General features: G+C 33.8%; 1 protein-coding gene across 1 annotated transcript in view; it reads left to right on the top strand.

The window, feature by feature from the left end:
- The window catches only part of SLC16A7 (solute carrier family 16 member 7), a 164,284-nt gene extending 154,636 nt beyond the window's left edge, over window positions 1-9,648 (top strand). The window contains exons 4-6 of the mRNA XM_036252357.1: window positions 1,337-1,480; window positions 4,948-5,760; window positions 9,348-9,648. Coding sequence (XP_036108250.1) covers window positions 1,337-1,480; window positions 4,948-5,760; window positions 9,348-9,616 — 1,226 coding nt within the window. The 3' untranslated portion in view covers window positions 9,617-9,648. The remainder of the gene's footprint in view (window positions 1-1,336; window positions 1,481-4,947; window positions 5,761-9,347) is intronic.
- The last annotated feature ends 7,415 nt before the right edge of the window (window positions 9,649-17,063 follow it).

The raw sequence follows: 17,063 nt of genomic DNA, 5'->3' as shown, positions 1-17,063 counted from the left end.
TTATTGATTTGAGAGAGAGAGAGAGAGAGAAAGAAGGGAGAGAGAGAAAGATTGATTTGTTGTTCCACCCATTTGTGCATTCATTGGTTGATGCCTGTATGTGCCCTGACCAGGGATTGAACCTGAAACCTTGGCCTATCTGGCCATGACAGTTGTACGACTATTTTATAAAGAACTATTAAAGAAAAAAACACTGCACATTAAAATAAGATGCAGCACTTTATTAATATTTATAACTTTAATTTTATAATTACCAGGATAGCTTTTTGAGACATACTTAAACAGATTATTTTAATCATTTTAATCACTCCTGAATGTTTTATGCATACACACACACACATACACATATATCCAGGAAATGTAGGTTAAATAAATTGAGTAAGGCATTTTAAAGCCTTTCCAGGAAGTATTTGGCTCTTCTAAATTAGTTTTTGAGACCAAGTCCTTAATGTTCATTTTTCACATAAGAGATTGTTCTCTTTGCCTATAAGGAAGCATATTTTAATGGAGAAGTCCATCATTTTCTCTGGTAATTCCATCTATACTCCTGCGTCCACTCTCCAAGTTTGGTGCTGGTACTTTCTTGACCTTACCAGAGTGTGCCAACAGAACATAGGATTTCATATTCCTTTTTAAATGGTCCTTGAATGGTTTGAGTGAAATGTGGGTTAATGTGAGTTATTGCCATTGTCCAACTAAGCCACAGAAATAACAATCCAATTCAAGCATTCATAGGCCATGATAACTATATTACTACCTATGTTTGCACCCTGATAAATCTTTGATGAACCCTTATTTCTAATGTAGTAAGTTATGGAAACAATTGGTCTCTTAGAATCCAAGAAATACAATATTAAACAAAAATAATAATGGGTTCTGATAAATAAATGAAAGCTAATTTAATTAAGTGTATGTGAGTGTGTCTGTGTGTGTATGCATGTGTGCACAGTATACTAAAAAATAAAATTCTAACACATACAAGTCATTTATATAATGCCTAGATTTTTGCTACCCACATATACCTGCACTTATTAAGATATTTAGACAGTTTAGCTATATCTTATTGAAAAATGTTTCTATCAAAAGTTGAATGATTATGGCCATAAACTATATATTAAACAGTTCTAATTTATCATTTTAGGTGCTTTCAAAGATATGGTTAAAGATAACCAGTCAAACTGATTGGAAAATATTGAAAAGTCTTCAGTATAGTCTATGTGAACTACTGTTTTCCTTTTATTATTACAATGTGCTTTCTCAGCTTTCAAAATTAACAATGTTTAAAATAAATAAATGACCCAGCAACTGAATATTTCTTAATCTCATCTCTACTCAGGTCCCATAAGCAGTATTTTGGTGAATAAATATGGTAGCCGGCCAGTGGTGATGCTGGGAGGTTTGTTATGCTGTGCGGGATTGGTCGCAGCCTCTTACAGCACCAGTGTAATAGAACTCTACCTCACCGTGGGGTTCATTGGAGGTAAGTTTTGTTCTCAGCTTATTATCCTAATGCTCATGTTGTTTACAAAGCTCTCTAAAAAGCATGAACAACAGAACATTCTAACTGTGTTCTTTGAATTTTATTTTCATATCAGGTACAATCTTGAATTATTTTCATCTAGTATTTCATCATAGTGAAATACGAGCTAGGGATTATCCAGTCACAATTATTTCATGTAATAGGAAAAAACGATTTATCAGATATGCAATGTGCTATGATGTAAATGTCAGAAACGAAAACAGCTTTGGTCTGTTTTATTGTTTTACCCATATTGTTCAGCCAGTTAAGATGGTAGACAGAAACATTCTGGCACTTAAATAGCTTCTTTTTTTTTTTTTTTTAAATGTAGTTTTTGTTACTTATTACTATCTAGAGTTTCTGATGTATTACTTATAATAGGTTAAAATGGTAGCAAAAAGATAATTTTCTGGATGCACTGACTTAGCTTTAATAGTAGAATTACTTGTGTCTGTGTTCTGTTTATGGTAGAGTTCTGTATTGGTGCCTTTTTCCCTTCCTAAAAGATGCTGTTTCAAAGCTCTACAAGACACATTTTTCACTAAACACAAATATTGTCAAATGACATACTATCATTTGATTATAGTTGTTTCTCATGCATAATGTCTCTGGACTCAAACTGACTTGAATGTGCACATTTGGAAAATACTATTTTTACTGGCCTCAATAATAAATTGAATCAAACTGAATCTATACTCAGTTTTAAGAAAAATAGACTTCAATATATAAAGAAATTGAATATTTTTCTTATGCTCATAGATAAAAAGGTAAATATAGTTCTATTTTTATTGTGATTTTAGATTAGTCTAACCTTGCACTTACTTATGTATCATGTGTTGAAAAAAATTAGACACATTAAAGCCTACAACATAGTGATGTTAAAATCTTTCTCTTTACTACCTATCAACAACTCCCTCCTTCTTGATATGATAAAACACCCTGTGTGAATGAAAATCTTATTGTGTCTAAGAATGGTCAGTGGAGAGAATGCCCTTTCCTTAATGCTGAAATACTTATATTACATTTGACCATGGAAGTAAGGCTGGGCCTACAAGTAGATGTATTAGAGAAAAGATGATCTTGGAATTACTGTACCACAAATATAAACAGTATCATACATGTGGGGCAGAAGTAGGCTTACAGTTGTGAGTATGTAGAACACAGAGGTTATTCTTATATAATTATTTATTAATTATTGTATTATTTTCCCTACGAAGAACTGTAAACCCACTTTTGCCCCACCCTGTATATTATTCTAACTTCAGTTCCACTCCTTTGGATCTTGAACACTTTGGTGCTGCTCGAGTCAACTATTAAAAACACCTATAAGAAATTTACCTTAAGTCATTAACAGCCAATACTTTTGGTATCTGAAATCAGACAGATCTTTTAAAAAACCTGACTCAGCACATATCTGTGTGATCATGGATAAATTAACCTCCTATGCCTCATTCTTTTAGTCTTTAAAATGGGGGACATGATAGCTCTATCCTTTGGGAGTTCTTGGAATGATTAAATTTAAAAAATTAACATATAGTACTTTACAGAGTGCCCAGCATTTTCATTACTTTTAAATAAATATTAGCAAATAATAATAATCACAATGTTTTACAGTTCTGGAACTTAGTTGATTTTGGCAAACTTATTTTTGTTGTTGAAGGAATTAGAGCTTAAGAAATCTGAATGTTTTGCCAAGTAGAAACCATAAGTAAGTAGTTGAGGTAGATTTAGATTTTTTTTAAATTTCAAATCTCATGTTTGTTTTGCCATGCCAGAATAGGAAGTAGATGGCCACTCTCTCCTATTGAGAACTTGGATTAACATCTGAAATCAAAATTCTAGGTGACAGAATGGGGGCTGGGGGATGGGACATGGCACAGGATAAAGAAATTTAGCACACAATTTCAAACTACAGTTTGGGCTCTGGCCAGGTAGCTCAGTTGGTTAGAGCATCCTCCAGATGAACCTAGGTTGTGGGTTGGATCCTGGTCAGGGCACATACAAGACTCAACCAATGAATGGAATGCATAAATAAGTGGAATAACAAATCAGTGTGTCTCTCTCTTTCTCAATTCAATAAATAAAAATTAAAAAGAAAAACACAATCCGAAACAATTCCTGGGTTTTCATTTTGGTTTTTCCACTTACAAGCCACTGACCATAGGCTGGTCAGTTTTATCTCTTTTGAGTTGGATCTAATCATACTCATTGTGCATGTCCCACAGGTTTGGGAGAGGTACAGGCAGGGAGCATCTGCCCTGTTACTCCTCAAGCATTCTTGGTTCCTCCCAGTCAGCTTTTAGGGACACTCCAACTCATAAAAAACATTTGTACTAAATGTTTACAGTAAATTTTTATACTCAGAACTGAGTGTCCCAGAATCTAAATACTTAATTACTTTGCAGTACTATGTCAATTTACGTAAATTAGTAAGTGCAGGATTCTTACTTCTATAACTCCTAAAATAATATGGAAGGATATCTAGGCTAAGGTCAAAAGAGTGGTAGTTTGTATAAGTCAATTTTATATTCTTTTTAAACAACTTATTCATTACTATTGCTGAATTAATACCTTGGCGAGCTATAAGAAATAATTCATTTTCAAAGGTGATATTTAGCACTGCCAAGCAGTTCCCTAGACAGCAGGAACTTTTGACTTATATAAATAAACAATAACCTTTACTCCCTGAAATAAAAGTATTTGTTATTTAGTTAACACACATGTGCATCTATATTCATGAAATGTGGAATGTGAGGGATAGACAGCATGAAGGTAGTGGCATGAATTTATTCTTCTTTATTATTTTCATGGTTTTGAAGAAATCTCTCTGGGGAGACCTAAGATTTTTATAAGTGACAACGTTTTCAGTCTGTTCAACTCTAAAAATAAAGCATTCCATTTTAAATGCAGTCTTTCCCACAAGAAAAAAAAAACATCATATATATATATGTATATATACACACACACACATATATACACACACACACACACATATATATGATCTCTCTCTGTCTATGTATATATATATGATCTCTTTATATTATAATCTATATATATTTTCATCTCTTTATATATATATAAAGTGATGAAAATCTGGAATTAAATGATTGTAATTATAAAAACAAATAGTTTTGTCTTAGTTTCAACCTATTCTATGATTATTGAAACATCAATAAAAGTTTTAGGTTTTAAAACTTTTTATTATTTAAAATGAAAGGAATATGAAACCATCATACATATTAAGTGCCCAGTTATAAGAAACTTTTTATGTGTCATTCTATTGATATTTATAATTAACAAAAATCACTACCTGATATTGCACGTTGAATTCTGCCTTACCCAGCTGAATGTACGTTTTGAAGAGTCATTTCTTTTGTGAGCGACCTAATGTGTTTATGTTTTTCTTCCTTCTGTTTTGTTCTTTGCAGGTTTAGGTCTAGCCTTCAACCTGCAACCCGCCTTAACAATCATTGGCAAATACTTCTATAAGAAACGACCCATGGCGAATGGACTTGCCATGGCAGGAAGCCCTGTGTTCTTAAGTACATTAGCTCCTTTCAATCAGTTCCTTTTTAATACTTTTGGCTGGAAAGGAAGCTTCATGATTTTGGGTGGTATATTGTTGAATGCCTGTGTGGCTGGTTCTCTCATGAGACCCGTTGGACCCAAACAAAATACTAAGTCTGAAAAGATTGGAGAAACAGAGCGTGAGTCAGGTGTGGGAAAAAGCCATAAGAAGACATCAGTATGGGAAAAAATTAATAACTATTTAGATTTCTCCCTTTTCAAGCATAGGGGATTTTTGATATACTTATCTGGAAATGTCATCATGTTTCTGGGATTTTTTGCCCCGGTTATATTCTTGGCTCCATATGCTAAAGACAGGGGAATCGATGAGTACTCTGCAGCCTTCTTGCTGTCTGTTATGGCTTTTGTTGATATGTTTGCGAGGCCTGCTGTAGGATTCATTGCAAACACCAAACTTATTCGACCTCGAATCCAGTACTTCTTCAGTTTTGCGATCATGTTCACCGGAGTGTGTCATCTCTTGTGCCCGTTGGCAGAGAACTATATAAGCCTGGTGTTCTATGCTATATTTTTTGGCCTTGGGTTTGGGAGCGTTAGCAGCATCCTCTTTGAAAGCCTCATGGACCTGGTTGGCGCACAGCGGTTTTCCAGTGCCGTGGGGCTCGTCACCGTGGTGGAGTGCTGCCCCGTGCTCCTTGGCCCTCCTCTTGCTGGTAAGAGTGTTTCTCATCAAGAAAAGCGAAACGCTGTCAACTGAGACATTCTTCATAGCATATCTTGTGTTTTGTAATTTGTAAGCATACTAATAGCTTGAAAGACTGCGGGTATGTTGATTTTGGGTTTTTATTATGTATTTTTAAACTTCACAATTAGTGGAATTTAGATCTAAATTTGTTTCAAAGCCTGAACCTATGAACTTAAGAATTTAAGTTAAACTGATAATTAATAGCATAATTTTTAGGTTTTCACTCATATCAGTTTTTGTGCTTTTAAAGATGTAGCATAAAAAAGTCAGTTTTTAAAATTTTATCATTGGTGAATAGATTTATTTTGTCTACATTAAAGTTAGTAAAAAATGTAAAATAATGCTCTCAAAAAATCGGGATCTATTTTCTTATTGTTCATATTGATAAAAAACTTGCCTCAGGAAGAAATACTTTTATAATATGACTGATAAGAATATAGATAGATAGATAGATAGATAGATAGATAGATAGATATGGAATGAAGGAAAAGCTATTAAAGGTCTTTTTTTATCAGACACATTTCATAATTACAAATTATAAAACTAACTTTTCATTTTAAGATCTGAAATATTTTAATATGCCTTCAAAAATATGTGTGTTAAATAACCCAGTAATGGCACTAGTAAAGACACATGTATGAGTTCATTTTGAAGTTTAGACTTTTTTTTAATGTTTTTATTTATTTTTTAATTTTTTTAGAGAGAGTGAGGAAGGGAGAGAAAGAGAGAAACATCAGTGATCAGCTGCCTCCTACACACTGCCCACTGGGGATCAAGCCTACAACCTGGGCCTGTGCCCTGACTGGGAATAGAACTGGGACCTCTCAGTCCATTGGGTGACGCTCAATCCACTGAGCCACACCTGCCAGGCTAGTCTTAGACTTTAATGGTAAAAATATTAAATACGTTTTGTGAGTCAGTCTTTGCCAGTAACACTGTACCTTATTTTGATTACTACTAAACTTAGATATTCACTTAGATTCCTAGCCCGCCCCCTAGTGGTCACAGTAATTGCTGGGCTACTGTAAAATGTTCAGTGTATTTAAATCAGTTTATATAAATAGCTTCCTACCTGACATTAAGGAATCATTTGGAAAGTGGGAAAATTCATGTTTAATTTGCTAGTCTTAAGGCAGCTTTGACTTTTTACCTTTTGCTTCTTCACTTGGTTAGGAATGATCTGCGTATTTGTGAATTTTCTGTCCACCACAGCTGTCCCCTGGTAAATTGCACAGTTGTTTTGGTTGGTATCTCTCAGTGTGGATATACCATGGCACCAAAACAATTTTCAAAAAGAGTGAAAACCAGTCAGTCTTATTTATCAGCCAACTGATTTTGTTTTATAAGTACAACTATCCTATCTTTTCATACAGAAGCAGTTTTGCCAAATGGGTTTTAGTAGCCTTATTATCAATAAAACTCTCATCAACAGAGAAAATTGTATTTTAGCAGTCATAATGGGATGTTAAAAAAGAAAAATCAAGTCAGGTCAACAGATGTACTGAGCGGGCTTGAAGGATGACAATGGAGGAATCTGCTGTGGCTACTTCTCCTTGGGCTGAAGATATTTATTAATAATATTTGTATCTATTTCTGTACCCTTGGGTACTTATTGTTTAATACTGCCAAACCACTGTACCTGTGGTGGCAATGGCAGTGGTTGATTTATGGCTCCTTCTTGAAGCTCACACGATAGCCAAAATACTCCTACTTTTTCATCCTGTTTCTGCCTCCTGCTACCCCTGACACTCCCTGACTTTTAGACTGGCTTCTCCTCTACAGCATGCGGTATCTTCTAGAGTGGTGTCTGGCACATTGTAGGCACTCAGTGAATTCTTCTGGATGAGTGTGTCTTGTTGTAGTTAGTTCTCACACAAAGCTATGAACAAAAACATTTGTAGAAGTTGATAAACCTCCAGATTATATGGTACCAGGCTAGTTTGTTTTATGTTTTCAATACTCAAATGGAATAAATATTTTCTTCATGATTTGCTGCTGCTCCTACTACTCTCGTTAGAAGAGCAGGAAAAGGTAGGGAGAGAGTGATTTTTTTTTTTTTTTTTTTTTTTGAGAGCATGATTTTTAATTTAATCTTTTTTCAGCCCAAATTTTCACTGCTATACTCACAAAACTGAAGCTTGAGTTCTGAAAATCATATATGGTTCCTTGATGATGATAAAAAGAAAAAGTGCCAAAACATTTAGAAAGTATGTTGATACGGCAGCCCAAAATGATGTGAACTCTGATGGGGCCATAGAACCAATGTTTATGTATTTTAAAGTGTAAGAATCATTGTATCAATAGAAATATTTGACTTAAAGTTATAATGGAAAATTAAACTATGCAGTTTTTGTTATGCTTATGTATATGTCATATTTTAAGTGAGCCTATTGCACCATTTACCTCATTAAAACAGGGAACCTTGTTCAAATAGATAATTTCACGAGTAGCTAAATGGAATACTGAGCTACTAGCTAGATTTTAGTTAGAATGATAGAGACTCTGACTAAACAAATAGGTCTCCATTAGAATCACGTGGAATAAGCTTGTGATAAACAATATAAATTTGTGTACACTCAGTCACTTTTTCTGATAATAGTTATTGTTAAGAATTAGGTGCCTGCAAAAGCAAGAGACAAAGCTATGAACTGAAACATTTGTAAAAGTTGATAAACCTCCAGATTATATGGCACCAGGCTAGTTTGTTTTATGTTTTCAATACTTAAATGGAATAAATATTTTCTTCATGATTTGTTTGCTCTTAATAATTTAGATTCAGGTAAAGACAAAAAACAAAACTGTGATTAGTCACAAAATTCACATAACCCTTAACTGAGAGGCTTGGAGAAGCCATTTTACAGAACAGTTACAAATATGAGGTTCGGACAGATCTTGACTAGAACCCCGATTCCTCCACTCCCTTGCTGTGTATCCGTGGTCAGATGACTTCACAGTGCTCTTGTAGGATTATATGAAATATCTCAAATAAACGCGTTTAGCCTAATGCTGGGCATAGGGAAAGCGTTTATTAAACATTATGCCCTGTTATGAACGTTATAAAAGCTGTTGGATCTTTCCTAAAGAATGTAAATATTTCCCTCTTTATTGAAAAGATGGGGAGCATGGAAAGGAATGAAGCAATCTCAATGTGTACGCTGTAAACAAATAGATACATATATCTATTTCTACATGTATAGATATAAAACATAATCCTCACATATGTATATATTTATGAATATGCACCCAAAGGCACATATACCTACTTTGTCTCAGTTGTACATTTTTATTGAGGGAGATAATCTTCAATAATTTTAATATACTGGTAATAGAATGCTGCATGTGCCCATACATGCCTTTATTTATATCTATAAAAGTCATAAACTAAAATAATTTTTTTCTTTATTAAAGTCTCATTTAATATTAACAAATAAGAAATAGGTACATGCTTTGTCTGTGGAAGAATTTATTTAAAATATTATTATTTATGGCTCATTTATTATTTTATCCTAAAATATGTTTGTTGTTTTTGTTTTTTGTTTTTTTTTTGTCTCTTAGGTAAATTGGTGGATGAAACTGGAGAATATAAATATATGTATATAGCCTGTGGAGCTATTGTGTTCCTATCGAGTGTGTGGCTGCTCATTGGCAATACTATAAACTATAGATTGATCGCAAAGGAAAAGTTGGAAAATGCAAAGAAGGAAATTTATAATAAGCCTGAATCCAGAGAATCTGAACCCTTGAACAAATCTAAAGAATATGATGTTGAAGTCAAAAGTATGAAAACGGGAAGCAATCCCTCAGAAAGAGAAACTAATATATAGCAAGAATCACATCTTTAATTTCAGTGTTTATGACTTTCTTAGGAGTACTTTTTTTTTTCTTCAAAATATTGGAAAATATTTTAGTTGAAATAAAACTTCATAATGAATGATAGAGATAAGATTTTCCTCAATGCAGATTTTAAATGTTTCCTTTTTGAAATTTATTTGGGCAATTACATTTTGAGATTATGCATATAAAGAATCCTTGCAAGGGGTTTGCTTTCGTACATAACTCTGGTTGGGTGATTAAAATAATTCTAAATTCTTCCCGTGACTTCCAGTCTTGATTTTTGAGATCTGAATTCCAAACCCCTAGTTTAGTTAGAAGGAGTATGTGTGGTACTATGAGAATACTTCTCCACATTTCATTTTTTATTTGATATTAAAGTGTGAAATGGAATGAAAGGAAAATGAATTTCCACTTGCAGTATCTGGAGAAAAAAAGACAACTAAGTTCAAAAGGAACATTATCACTCCACTATTTTTTTACTTATAAAAAAAAATCTATGGAGAAAAAAGAAGTGTATTATATTTGCATACTACCATACACGTGGATTTTAAAGATAAGAACATGGGTGGAAATGAGGTTATCTTAATTTGAAAATACAGCTAGCTGTTGTAAAAAAAGAAAGTCATTTGCATATATAAAATAAAATCGGAGAAAATACTCCATTTTGAACCATTGTTTCTGAGCACTGTTAGATTTGATTAATCCATGCTAGAAAACAGAACCCTCAAATAATTTTCAGAATTTTACTTAGTGTGTAAACTAAATTAAAAACCTACATTACTCTGAACAATGAACTATGCTCATTGATTTTAAAAAAGAATTTTTGTTGGTAATCTAGAAAATAACAACCAGGGATTTATTTTAACCAGAACTCATCAGATCTCTTTTCAGACAGACAACCATAATCCTGGTGGACAAGCTTACAAACAGGTGTTGTCATTTTTCCCAACACGGTGGTGATCAGCAGGTTATTGTTATGAGTGGTCCATCTGAGTCAAGCTGACTAAGAGTGGGAGGTGCTTATAATGAGCCCTCTAAACTCTCTCATTTCCCTCCCTTCCCCAAAATGCAAAAGCAGGAAACAAAAGCCACAAATAGGCTTTTTACTCAGCCACTGAAAATGCCTCACATTATAGGGATGGCAGCATTTGAAAATTCTGCCCTCTGCTGACAGGGCTTCCTGTGGCAGGTGAAACCTGGATACTGTTAAAAATAGGCTCGCCCGGGAGTGACACGGTGAACACTTGTGAAGTGTAGGGGTGCTGTGTAACACAAGAGCAAGGAGCTTGCAATACTGCAGCCCAGATTAATCTAGCAGTGTCTGGGAAAACATCTGGGAATCTGAATCATTTTGGAATACAGTGGCATGTGATAGTTTTGTACATTCAGAACTATAAATACCATTCTGAGTCATAAAATGCTTTTAAACAAGAAATTGCACACTAAGGCTAAAGTTACAAACATCTACATCTACATATCTGAAGTTTAAGTTAAAATTATGATTAATAAAAAGCATTTAGTACTTGATCATTGAAGTGAAGTCACTCTTAAGACGTCAAAAGGAATTTACCGTTTTTCTTTTTTTTATTGAGGTAGAGGCAGGTGCTATTCTTATTTCCTGTATGACTGTACTTATATACCAAGCTTTGTGTGATAGTTAATGTTAAGGATTCGATTTGTAAAATGTATGCACTGTTTAAGCAGGTGGCTCATATTTAGGAAGCTATATAAAATTCCATATTTCATTTAACATTCACTTTTGCATAGAAAAGAGGTATTTGTATTTTTCAAATATTAAGTAAACAATATGTGCCAATACCATAGATAAATTAATCAGGGAAATGTGACTGTATATGGCTTTTTTTTATATTTAATTTTGCCCAATCTTGACTTTTAAATGAGCTATTTTCATATTATTAGTGCTTTTCTATGTAACTATGACTTGTCATAAGAAATGTTATACCATAAATTAGTAGCTCTCCAATCTTTTCTTTTTTCTTTTTGTTGTTAATCTTCACTCAAGGATATTTTTCCATTGTTTTTTTTTTTTTTTTTTTTTTTTTTTAGATACAGTGGCAGGGAGGGAGGAAGAGAAAGAAAGAGAGAGAGGAAGAAATACTAATGTGAGAGGGACATGTTGATTGGTTGACTCCCAAATGACCCTGACCAGGGCCTGGATTGAGCCTGCAACCCAGGTACATGCCCTTGACTAGGAATCAAACCCAAGACCCTGAGGTCCGCAGGCAGATGCTCCAACCTCTGAGCCAAACTGGCCAGCGCAGTAGCTCTCCAATCTTAAACATTTCCAAAGTGTCTTGAATTCTCTGAAGACACACTCAAATTAATATAGATGTCAAACCCCAGGGGTGGGGGGAATGAAGAGCAAAGTAAGGAAGATGGAGTTTTAGATCTAAGGCTGTAGTCCTTTCTATGGGCTGCTGGTGGACATGCTGGTGGTGCATCCCAGTGGTTTTCTCCACAGAAGGAGGTTCATTTGCATACTAATGAATTTCTTGTCCAAAACCAATTGGTATTTATTTTGTTGCTCCTTGGTCATTTTCATTATCTTTTCATTTCTAACACTGATTATATTAAATTGTTTAAAAAAGAAAGGGAAGGGAAATTGTGCATTCAAAGCATATGATAATGATGTATACAGTCATGTCTGGCAACAGCAATGCAGAAAGTTACAAATATGCACACAAACAAATTCCCATGCATAAATATTAAAAATTAAATCAGAAAATACTGGAAACAGTGCTGTAAATTCACATACAGGACTCAGAATTGTTCCAGGGTAAAATAAATTATTCTGCTTGTCACTCTTCCTACTTCCTTGAACTTGTTAAAATATTTGTTGCTTTAACAGAATCTTTCAAAGATTAAAAAGAGAATATCAACTTAGAGCATTCATTATTATATAATCACATAAATGGAGGATGAAATACAGTAGACTTCTGTGTCTGCAACGATTAGTGGAGAAAATATTTCTTCCGCTAAGAAACGATATATTTTAGATGTTTAAGATCTCATGAAGCGAAATCAGAGACCACTGTTAACACTCTTCCTCACAATGGAGTATAAACCAGGGTACCAACATAATTCAGGATCACTAGCGAGTTTATTTTTCTATTTGTGATAACTGAGGACCACATATTTCTCACCATTTAACTATAAATATGACTTTACTAATTTATGAGGAGAATATTGGGTATGGACTTGTCCTGGCTTATCCCCAACCTCTTTCCTGACCCTTTTTAGGTCCAATCAGCACATGTTTAAAAGACTGGGAGTCAGGTTCCAACATACCTTGTACCTCAGGTTGGAAGGCATGTGTTTCCTTAATGTAACTTCACACGACTCATAAGTTTCACTTCCTTAGTACCAAGTTTCAACCACCTTATCCCACAACTTCCCCCTCCCCAGACACTAGGAACTAACTAAAATCATTAGGTTTGATACATCTGAAGGTGCACTGTAGAAATCTAGGTATATCTTTATTAATCCTTCTCTGGCTACACATGACTATTGAGGATACAGAAAAAAGACCACAAGATTTACGATGTAAGTTGATGTTATAAAATGTAGAGATACCCTTAATCAGTTAGATAAAAAATATTTTCCATCCAAAAAGACCTTTTCTTAAAAAAAACAGAAACAAACAAAAATAAACCCCTCTTATTTGTATAATGTTTCAGATTTAATAAAAAAAATATATAAAAATGATGACTGTTAGGCTGAATTTAATAGGAAGAAAGGATACAAAGTGGGAAGGAAACTAATATTTCTGTATTATACATTTTGCCTACCTAATACCTTTTAATATTCAAGCCAAATTGTAGATAGAGGCTATCGGCCTGATATAATAGGTGAATGAAACAAAACCAAAAACAGACATACAAAGAACTTCAGCAAGTCACCAAAGTGAAAATGTAATATGTGGCAGAATCCGAGCTAAAACGCAGGCTTTTCTAAAAGTAGAAAGAACCCCTGGGATATTCACTGTCATGCTGCCTCCTAATAGAACCCGTAGAAGCAAAGCTAGATACAGTATATATAGGAACAGGAAATTTAAACCTCACACAGGACACCAATTAGACTTAACTTCAATTTGTTTTATGATTTATATAGTGTTTATTAGAGCCTGCATTTGCATAATTTCAAGGTGGCTGCATTTCCAGCCAATGCATGTTAACCCAAATCATGACGGTGATTGTATAGTATCCATCATTATTTCAGTGTGACTTTTTTCAGAAAAATGACCTATTTATAACTTGAGCATAATATATTTTCCCTGAGGTTGGATTTAGAAAAAAAAAATGTTTTCTTTACGGATAAGTCATTTTCATATTGGTAGCTACTTATTATGACTCAAGAATTAAAAGTAGTTACTATGAACCATTCTTTTCAGAATCATGATTCTCATTTACAGGATTATTCTAAACTACCAAAAAAAAAAAAAAAACTGTAGAAAGGTTACACTACACAAATTATTTGGTTCATTTATGCAATATATATTCATTTCCATTATTTTATGCAATGGCCCCCTATACCCTTACTCATTTTTCATGTATTCCTGAACACCTGCATTGTCATTTTTTTTTCTATAGAAAGAACAAATGCCATTGTTGTTTTCCTCTCATTCAGACTTTTGTCATGTGCAGAATATTCTCCTCAGCTTCACTTCCCATGGGCACTTCTAGTGTCTCGGCGTCCCTCACGAACTCACCCACGCTGCTGCTGCTGCTCTTATTTGCGATGAGCAGCAATGGCCGTGTTCCTGGAGCCGACAGTGTATGTTTTTGTGTATGCAATCACCACCCATCTTCACAAATAAAGAAACTCGTGTGACTGTACATTTGAAGTTTCCTGTATAAGGAAGGTGATTATAGTCTAGGTTTTTTGTTAATGTAAGTCTTCCTTATGCATGTGCATATATACTTGAATGTGATTTTTTTTTTTAATCTACAAAAATTGATCTTTCTGTCCTTGTCCCTTACTATCCTGGATGTTTCTAACTTTCTTAAAGTGCCTGACAACTTGGAGGAACCAAGCTTACCACCAAGCAGAGCACCAAGGCATCCACCTGAGAGCCCTTTCAATGCAATGGTGTCACTGACAGCATACCACGTAGGTTCTTTACCACAGCAGTTCCCCATACCAAAGGGCATCAACATTATTGAGATGAAAATTGAAATTACAGTCGTGTCACTTTTTTAAGGCTTATGTTTCTACATACCCATGAGCGTGACCTCATGTTTGAGAAATGCACTTAAAAGCTGAGAGGCCCAATTATCAGTAATTACAATGTTTGCATAATCAAAATCATAAACCACCTCTGTTGATAACTGAAAATTGAATAATTTGCTGAGCTCATGCGATTTTGTTGTTGTTCTTATACTCTTTTTTGTTGTTGTCAATAGTTCGTACACTGTAGGTTTTAACTCTTTATGGTCCTATAAACTGCTATATTTTAGTCTTCTGTCCGCTTCTGCTTTTCTTTCACCTTGTTTGGCTTCTGTGCAGTTCATGAAAGAATTATTAGGGTAGTATTGAGAATCATGATTTTAGGTCTCTGCCTTAAAAGGAAAAGTAATAAGGCAAGAAGAATCTTTTACTTCAGTGGAGCATATGGGAAGCTTTTCGAGACCACATTATTTCTCTCATCTCAATTCCACGCTGCTTTACCGTCCCTCTCCCCCCCCCTTTTTTTTGTATAATTATATTTTTTTAATATTTTTCTTTTCATTTTTTTCAATATCTAGATCAACCTTTTTAGCATTTTTATCTAATTATGGGCACTTTATAGTGTAGGATTTGTGTTTCTTTGGCAGGTTTAGTTTACTTCCCCTAGTTGCATAATCTCCAAGTTTTTCAGTCTTCAGAGGTACTTGTTAGTAAGGTGTGTAATATTCAGTATTTCTGCAGGTACTATGCCGTGATCATAGATTAGCTGTCTTTTAAGCAAATATTTTTCTTCACATGGTATAACAAGCTTTTTGCTATTTTGTTTTAAATCCAAATAGAACAAAATATGCTAGAGAAGCTCTGTATGAAGGCACTGGTATAAATTGGTAAAAAGTTCTGGTCAGATGAACAAAAGAATAAAATTCTTACCTCATGTGAACGTCAGGGTAAAATGTTAAAACATTCTTCTAAGACTTTCATGCTAGGTTTGTTATTTTAACATCATATGCACCTAGAAACGGGTTTTTAAGTTGGACCCAGTTTATATAGCTTGTTCATTCAAGTACAGGACAAATTTCTGAAAGACTGTTTAACTGACTTTATTTTTCTACCACATACTATTTTAAGTAAAGTATAAATATTTCTGGATTTAGTGAGAAAGGACATGTGAACTGAACTGTTTATTTTCTAAACATTATCTGTAATTTTTATTTGTATTATATTTTCTTTTTGATATATTTATGTATCAAATATATATTTACTTGATTTGTTTCATCATCTCAGCCCTCTAAGTGAGGTTTATTAGATATTCATAATTTTGCAGAATAATACTGGAACAGATGAGGGACTCTGCCTAAACACTCATCTGTCCTCTGAGTAAGTGACTGGGTAAACCATCCCATTTGTAATGGTGAACTTTGTAGTGAATACATCCTTTCCTGGAAATACAGTTAAACCTTATTTGAATCTTTTATTTCCAAAATGAATATATGTCTCCTAAGGGAATCATACTTTACAAAATCAGGTTTATAAATTTCATTTGAGGAATATTTGCTAATTCCCACAACAGATAATTCTGAATAAATTAGACATAATAACTAGGGTATGAATGACTTTGTCCAATATGTATATGTCATTATAGCAATATATGTCATTAAAAATACCCATTAATGATTTGTTTATAGAGTCTATATGTCAGTGTTCCATTAATTCCTTTTCTTTTTTTTTTTTTTTTGGCTTATGTTCATATTTTATTTTAGAAGCATTATTTACTTGTCTTCTAAAAGTATAATGCCACAGCACAGAACACAATACAAGTTTGTTTGTTGTATTATTAAATTGCATGCAAGAAAGTGTCATTGTAAAACCTTGAGGAGATCACAGCAAAATATTTTTTGACTTAAGGATCTGAGGATATGTTAATAAAATAATTAATATAGGACCTATCTAAAAAAATGTTTGCTTTTCAAATGATCATTTTGCCTAGTTGAGCAATACTAAAATCTACAAGAGGTGTGTGGCAACAGTAAAACTAGAGCTTCTTTTATCTTAGAGATCCCATCTACCTGTCTTCTCATTTTACCTAGATAGGTAGGTATTCTTCCTAGATTTTTTCCCTTTTGATTCCATTCCAGAAAGAAATCACTCCCAAATAAAAGATCCCTGATGAAGGGGAAGAATTGCTGCTGTTAGGAATTCTCTCTGCAAAAATGTTAAAACGGTAATCTGTACTTAGTATTTGATGCTTAT

Source organism: Molossus molossus, unplaced genomic scaffold (genome assembly GCF_014108415.1).
Source record: "Molossus molossus isolate mMolMol1 unplaced genomic scaffold, mMolMol1.p scaffold_m16_p_10, whole genome shotgun sequence".
Taxonomy (NCBI): Eukaryota; Metazoa; Chordata; class Mammalia; order Chiroptera; family Molossidae; genus Molossus; species Molossus molossus.
Note: the sequence above shows the minus strand (reverse complement) of the source record. Positions and strands in the feature narration are given on the sequence as shown.